Consider the following 8,126-nt stretch of genomic DNA (forward strand, 5'->3'; position numbering starts at 1 on the left):
TTTTATTTTCATTTAATTTGTAAAAAATGTTTAGATTTGAATGAATTCCAAATTAATTCAAATTAATTCAAAAAAAAAAGTTAACCCTTTTCATTTAAATTGTCTAATTACATTTTAAAATGTAACATTCTACATTTTACTCCAATTTAAAATTAATTTAAAAGAAATTAAAAAAAAAAAAGTTTTTGTTTTCTATTAATCTCCTATCTATTAATTTCTATTAATCTATTAATTTCTATCTATTAACTTCTGTAACGATAACTGAAATAAATATAATGAAGAGTTGGCTTCACCTTTTACAGGAAAAAATCTATTATAGTCACTTAAAAAAAGTAAAAAGTAGATCGTTGCTTGGTAAATAAGATGCTTCTAAGTGGGAAGGGTGTAGCTGCCTATTGTAATCCTTGTTTTCTTCTCCATTGATGCTAAAGTATGTCACGGCTTTACCTGCTTGACTTGTTTTCCACCCGGCGAACAACCACAATAATCATCGCGACGGCCCGGGGAGAGTGCAACTAACACATGTTTATTTCAACGGTCTCTTCTTGGAGGCGTTCTGCAGGTTCTGTCGGAATCTCCGCCAGCGGTAAAAGTTACCATTTTCCAGCGTTTGTTGGTGAAAGGGACGGCAGAGAAGAGGTGGGCGTGTCCTTTCTTTGGTCTGGTATAAAAAGCCTGTGAAACCTGTTGGCACCTGGCGACTTTTTCACTCTCCTGTCACTCCTTGGAATACTTTCAGTCTTTGTGTCCTCACCTTTAGACCACCGAAGGGGGGGTGCCAAAAAAAAGAGCATTGATCCTCGCTTTTCTTCCCGGCACTCCACTTGCCGTCTTGCCTGGAGACAAAGAACTCTGCGAAATTTTAGTTTTCCGTTTTTTTGGGGGGATTTTTTTGGTGCCGGTCAAGATGATGCAGGAGGTGTCGGTCACCGTGTCTTGTGACGCGGAGATGTCGGAGCAGATGACGGAGGAGGAGATTCTGGCCAGTCTGGTGGCAGAAACTGGACCCATCTTTCCGGTAAGGACCCCCATACCACCTACATTTCCTTGTTGTGATTACTGGAGGTGTAATTAGTCAGCTGCACCCGCTCAGGTAAGTCCAAAAATAACACAACAATGTTTTCAATTACTAGACGTGACATCATCGCCTGATTCATGTTTGCATGCGGAACTAAATGTTATATCTTCATTATTATTATTATTATTATTATTATTATCATGAATATGTTGACTTACTTGTGCATATAGTGTAACAAAAAGCTATTTCAAATATATTTATTATAGTATTTGTATTGTAATTACGGCATGTTCCCTAATTCTAAGATCCATCCATCCATCCATTTTCTACCGTTTGTCCCTTACGGCAGTGGTCTCCAACCTTTTTGTAGCTGCGGATCGGCAACACTTGAAAATATGTTTTTTTGTTGTTGTTTTTTTTATTTAATTTTTTTATTTAATTTTATTTTTTTTGTCGTAAAGAAATACAATCATGTGTGCTTACGGACTGTATTTTGGGTTGGTGCACTAATTGTAAGTGTATCTTTTATGTTTTTTATGTTGATTTAATTAAAAAAATTAAAAAAAATAATGTTTTAAATTTATTTATTTATTTATTTTTTTAAAACATTTTTATTGTGCGGCCTGGTACCAATCAATCCACGGACCGGTACCGGGCTGCAGCCCGGTGGTTGAGGACCACTGGCTTACGGGGTCGCACGGGGTGCTGGAGCCTATCTCAGCTCATGCAAATTAATTCAAACAGATTTAAATCAAACTACATGTAACATATTAAAAATGATAATGTGTTCAATCTAATCATGTTATTCACATTTAGATTGTTCTTATATATTTAAATGTATATTTTTTATTGTTGGTACATGGGCGAAATTTTATTTTATATATATATATATATGTATATTTTTTTAGACATGTATCTCGTGCGCACTAGAAACTATCTCGTGCGCATGAGAAACTTTTTCGTGTGCACGAGATACATGTCTAAAAAAATAAATTAATAAATACAAATTATAAATGTTTTTTTTTTTTTTTATAACTTAATAAAAAGTTTCTCGTGCTTTTTTTTGTAACGATCATTTTTGCCCAAAAATATGTTTTATTTTATTTTTGAAGAAATGTGTTTGTAGGACTCTTTTTTCTTTATTTTTTTTTCACTAAATTGGCCTAATTTATTTGAAAATTTTCATTTTCTAAGTTGTACTGTAATTAATTAAAACATTGTGTTGAATTGATCTTATTTAATAAAAAAAAATATATATAATGTGTTTCTATGATTCTTTTTAAATGTTTATTTAAGTATGTAATTTATGTTTGAAATGTAAATGAAATGAAACTATCTCGTGCGCATGAGAAACTTTTTCGTGTGCACGAGATGCATGTCTAAAAAAATCAATAAATAAATACAAATTATAAATGTTTTTTTTATTTTTTTTTATAACTTAATAAAAAGTTTCTCGTGCGCACGAGAAAGTTTCTTGTGAGCACAAGATAGTTTCTCGTCTAAAAAAAAAAAACTAAAAGAAAAAATTCCCCCATGTCCGTAGTATGGTATTTAAATGTGATGCAAATAATCCTATTCAGGTTTTCATTAAAAAAAATTTAAAAAATTTGAATCTGAAACATGTAAGGCAATAAATCATATTATTCATGTTTAGAGTCTTTAAACATATTATTAAAAACACTTTTGTTTAAATGTAAAACAATGAATAGATTAAAAATGTTTATTATTGGTCAACATATGAGCAAAAGCATCACAGTAAATATGCCAGAATGATCTACAATAGCTAAATTTTATCTCTTGTCCTAATATTGTTTATATTTTTTACGTTTAAAAAAATATATATTTGTACACCTCTTTTTTGAAATGTGTTTATATTTAAAAGTAATATAATTACTAATGTTATCCACAGATTATTACCAAATATATAACACACATTAAAATTAGGATTTATCAATTAGTTGTTAAATATTGAAAATGTATCCAAATATACCATATTAGATATTACTCAAAATACTAAAAATTATTATTTTATTACAATTTACAGCAACATTAAGTGTGGTAGTCCAAAAAGGTTAAGTATTGCAATGGAATTAATTTAGAAATTAAAAATGGACGTATTATTAACGAATGATATTAAAATGTATCTTTATATTTTAATAATACTGTCACGACTGGGTTCTTGGGTTTCGCTTCTCCGGAAGGCAAAGGAAAATTGGCCCGTGCGAGGCGCGAATTTAAATACATGTTTATTTAACGATAAAAAAAAGGAATAAACAAAAGGACGCTCACAGTGGAGGTCGAAAACTTGGCTATACAAAACAAAAGACTTGCACGAGGGCGGAAATACAAAACTTGGGTAGAAGCACAAAACTTGCACAAAGGCAGAAACTATGAACAATCAAACAAAAACACTAACTGTGGCATAAATGAACAAAACTTACTTGGTAAATAGTGACGTGATCAGTGAAAACAGGTGCGTGACTCGAGATGTGAAACAGGTGCGTGACAAGACAGGTGAGAACTAATGGGTGACCATGGAAACCAAACCAAACAAGGAAGTGCAACCACAAACTAAAAAGAGTCCAAAAAACAAACGCATGGCCAAAACAAAAACATGAACAGACATGACCAATACATCAAATATACAGTATTATTACATAGAGGTATTTTTAGATGAGTTGGGTGTGGAGGAAGTCACTAAAAACTAATTTGGGGTGTGTACACTGGAGATGGTCCAGCATCTTAACACAAAATATTCCAGAACAATTAAAGCTCAAAGAAATAAACTCCCGTGTTTTCTTCCATTTCCACTGCCTGTCCCAATACTTGTGTCCATACAATGAAGGCGTCATCTCGCTCCGATCCTTATCTTCAAGTCCCGACGATGTCATTTACGTCTCTTTTGTCCCTCAGGAGGTGCCGACCAAGAAAGCCAAACTGAAAGAAGGCCGTCTGCAAATAATGGAAGACGAGGAAGACCACTTGAACAAATACCAGGTCAGGCAGTGTTCAACTCCCTTTTAAAAATGTCACCTAGACTGAAAATGTGTCCACATTGTTGGGTCTTAGGGTCTTTGTCCTGGTGACGTTCTCTAACTGTTTGTCTGCTGACCTTTCTAGCTGGAGAACCGTCTTCTCCGCCTGGAGGAGGAGAACGACAATCTGGCCCTCAAGCTCATCACCAGCAAGGTGGCCCTCAGGAGCGCCCTGGACAAGGTCTCACTTTCTGACGCTTCCTACTCAACATGCATCTGATATTCATTTAACAGTCAAAGTACAGTTCAAAATTGCAAGTAAATGTAAATCAAAAAATAACAATTATGTCAAACAAGAGCAATAAAATATGTTACTTATCTTAGAGTAAAACATTTTAAAAAGCAGATGTGAATAAAACATAAGTAAAAAAAAAAAGCAACTAATTAAACATAAGTTAAAAACTCTTAGCTAAATGATGAATAAAACACGGCAAAGTAAATGTGAAATATAAGTTTAAAAAAATACAAGTAAAAGTAAATAAAGTATTACAACGATGTAAAACAAAAGCAATATTTTTTACTTAAATAAAAGTAAAACATTTAAAAAGTAGAAGTAAGGTAAATGTAAGTAATAAAAAGTAAAGGACAACTGGGTAAGGTAAATTAAAAAAATAAATACAGCAACAAATTAAAAAATAATGTAGGTTATAAAATAAAGAACAACTAGGTAAGGTAAATAAAAAAATATATAACACAACAAAGTAAAGTAAATGTAGGTAATAAAAAGTAAAGGACAACTGGGTAAGGTAAATAAAACATATAACACAACAAAGTAAAGTAAATGTAGGTAATAAAACGTAAAGGACAACTGGGTAAGGTAAATAAAAAATAAATACAGCAACAAAGTAAAAATAATATAGGTTAAAAAGTAAAGGACTATTAGGTAAGGTAAATAAAAAATATATAACACAACAAAGTAAAGTAAATGTAGGTAATAAAAAGTAAAGGACAACTGGGTAAGGTAAATATAAAATAAATACAACAACAAAGTAAAAATTATGTAGGTTAGAAAATAAAGGACTACTAGGTAAGGTAAATAAAAAATATATATAACACAACAAAGTAAAGTAAATGTAGGTAATAAAAAGTAAAGGACAACTAGGTAAGGTAAATAAAAAATAAATACAACAACAAAGTAAAAATTATGTAGGTTAGAAAGTAAAGGACTACTAGGTAAGGTAAATAAAACATATATAACACAACAAAGTAAAGTAAATGTAGGTAATAAAAAGTAAAGGACAACTAGGTAAGGTAAATAAAAAATAAATACAACAACAAAGTAAAAATTATGTAGGTTAGAAAATAAAGGACTACTAGGTAAGGTAAATAAAACATATATAACACAACAAAGTAAAGTAAATGTAGGTAATAAAAAGTAAAGGACAACTGGGTAAGGTAAATAAAAAAATAAATACAGCAACAAAGTAAAAATAATGCAGGTTATAAAATAAAGGACAACTAGGTAAGGTAAATAAAAAAATATCTAACACAACAAAGTAAAGTAAATGTAGGTAATACAAAGTAAAGGACAACTGGGTAAGGTAAATAAAAAAATAAATACAGCAACAAAGTAAAAATAATGCAGGTTATAAAATAAAGGACAACTAGGTAAGGTAAATAAAAAAATATCTAACACAACAAAGTAAAGTAAATGTAGGTAATAAAAAGTAAAGGACAACTAGGTAAAGTAAATAAAACATATATAACACAACAAAGTAAAGTAAATGTAGGTAATAAAACGTAAAGGACAACTGGGTAAGGTAAATAAAAAATAAATACAGCAACAAAGTAAAAATAATATAGGTTAAAAAGTAAAGGACTACTAGGTAAGGTAAATAAAAAATATATAACACAACAAAGTAAAGTAAATGTAGGTAATAAAAACTAAAGGACAACTGGGTAAGGTAAATAAGAAAATAAAGTGTATATTTAAAAGTAAGTCAAATAAAGAATGTAATTAGGGATGTCCGATAATGTCTTTTTTGCCGATATTTGATATTCCGATATTGTCCAACTCTTAATTACCGATAACAACCGATACCGATATATATAGTCGTGGAATCAACACATTATTATGTCTAATTTGGACAACCAGGTATGGTGAAGATAAGGTCCTTTTTTAAAAAAATGAATAAAATAAAATAAGATAAATAAATTAAAAACATTTTCTTGAATAAAAAAGAAAGTAAAACAATATAAAAACAGTTACATGGAAACTAGTAATGAATGAAAATTAGTAAAATTAACTGTTAAAGGTTAGTATTATTAGTGGACCAGCAGCACGCACAATCATGTGTGCTTACGGACTGTATCCCTTGCAGACTGTATTGATATATACTGATATATAATGTAGGAACCAGAATATTAATAACAGAAAGAAACAACCCTTTTGTGTGAATGAGTGTAAATGGGGGAGGGAGGTTTTTTGGGTTGGTGCACTAATTGTAAGTGTATCTTGTGTTTTTTATGTTGATTTAATTTAAAAAAAAAAAAAAATTGATACCGATAATAAAAAAACGATACCGATAATTAAAAAAATAATGCCGATAATTTCCGATATTACATTTTAAAGCATTTATCGGCCGATAATATCGGCAGGACATCTCTAAATGTAATGTTGTGACTCATGTTTGTTGTCAGGCGGAGGACAAGGTGGACGCGCTCACCAGCGACCTCCAGCTGACACGCTGCCGTCTGAAGGCCGTGGAGGAGGAGAAGCAAAGGATGGAGGATGAAGCGGCCATGGCGAGTACACGCCCTCATCATCATCATCATCTTCATCATCATCATCATCATCATGTAGAAGATATCTCCGTCTGTCTCTCTCCAGTTGAAGGAGGTGCTGCGGGGGGAGCTGGAAAGGGCGGAGCAGGAGGCCAAAAGGTCGTCGGGCATCATTGCGGACTACAAGCAGGTGAGGGGGAGGAGCCTTAGAGGCGGAGGAGGAAGTGGTGCGAATTGTGAGTGTGTGTGTGTGCGTGTGTGTGTGTGTGTGTGTGTGTCCGTCAGATCTGCTCTCAGCTGACAACACGACTGGAAAGACAACAGCAGACACACTCACAGGAAGTCCACTCGCTCAAGGTGAGACGCTCACTTCCTGTACGCTTATATGGCTGAAAACTGTATCACGATTGAAGTGTTTTGTATCGGTCGATATCGATAATTGGTATTTTTTTTATGACCTATCGAAAATAAGGACGAGGAGTAGAGATGTCCGATATTGGCTTTTTTGCCAACTCTTAATTACCGATTCCGATATCAACCGATACCGATATATACAGTCGTGGAATTAACACATTATTATGCCTAATTTTGTTGCGATGCCCCGCTGGATGCATTAAACAATGTAACAAGGTTTTCCAAAATAAATCAACTCAAGTTATGGAGAAAAAAAATGCCAACATGGCACTGCCATATTTATTATTGAAGTCACAAAGTGCATTAATTTTTTCAACATGCCTCAAAACAGCAGCTTGGAATTTGGGACATGCTCTATTGTAGCGTCCCGGAAGAGTTAGTGCTGCAAGGGGTTTCTGGGTATTTGTTCTGTTGTGTTTATGTTGTGTTACGGTGCGGATGTTCTCCCGAAATGTGTTTGTCATTCTTGTTTGGTGTGGGTTCACAGTGTGGCGCATATTTGTAACAGTGTTAAAGTTGTTTATATGGACACCCTCAGTGTGACCTGTATGGCTGTTGACCAAGTATGCCTTGCATTCACTTGTGTGCGTGAAAAGTTGTAGATATTATGTGATTGGGCCGGCACGCCAAGGCTGCCTTTAAGGCACGCCCCCAATATTGTTGTCTGGGTGGAAATCGGGAGAAATTTGGGAGGGGCACTGAAATTCGGGAATCTCCCGGGGAAATGGGGAGGGTTGGCAAGTATGACTGGGAGACGCAACTGCTCTGTACTTCTCTCTACGTCCGTGTACCACTCCGTACGGCGGCGTTTTAAAAAGTCATACATTTTACTTTTTGAAACCGATACCGATAATTTCCGATATTACATTTTAAAGCATTAACCTAACGAGGAGAGAAATATATTAAATGTAAACATTTTTATTCACAATGCAACC

At 33.3% G+C, this 8,126-nt stretch overlaps 1 protein-coding gene across 2 annotated transcripts in view; it reads left to right on the top strand.

The window, feature by feature from the left end:
• Positions 1 to 684: 684 nt before the first annotated feature.
• LOC133645573 (rab GTPase-activating protein 1-like) overlaps positions 685 to 8,126 on the top strand; it is a 19,781-nt gene continuing 12,339 nt past the window's right edge. The window contains exons 1-6 of one of the 2 annotated variants that reach the window (XM_062040414.1): positions 685 to 1,018; positions 3,932 to 4,015; positions 4,139 to 4,234; positions 6,694 to 6,798; positions 6,884 to 6,967; positions 7,063 to 7,134. In XM_062040414.1, coding sequence (XP_061896398.1) covers positions 908 to 1,018; positions 3,932 to 4,015; positions 4,139 to 4,234; positions 6,694 to 6,798; positions 6,884 to 6,967; positions 7,063 to 7,134 — 552 coding nt within the window. In that variant the 5' untranslated portion in view covers positions 685 to 907. Of the gene's footprint in view, positions 1,019 to 3,044; positions 4,016 to 4,138; positions 4,235 to 6,693; positions 6,799 to 6,883; positions 6,968 to 7,062; positions 7,135 to 8,126 lie in introns of those variants that run through there. The other variant, XM_062040413.1, reaches the window with a different exon arrangement.

Source organism: Entelurus aequoreus, linkage group LG03, assembly GCF_033978785.1.
Source record: "Entelurus aequoreus isolate RoL-2023_Sb linkage group LG03, RoL_Eaeq_v1.1, whole genome shotgun sequence".
In the NCBI taxonomy this organism is placed as follows: domain Eukaryota; kingdom Metazoa; phylum Chordata; class Actinopteri; order Syngnathiformes; family Syngnathidae; genus Entelurus; species Entelurus aequoreus.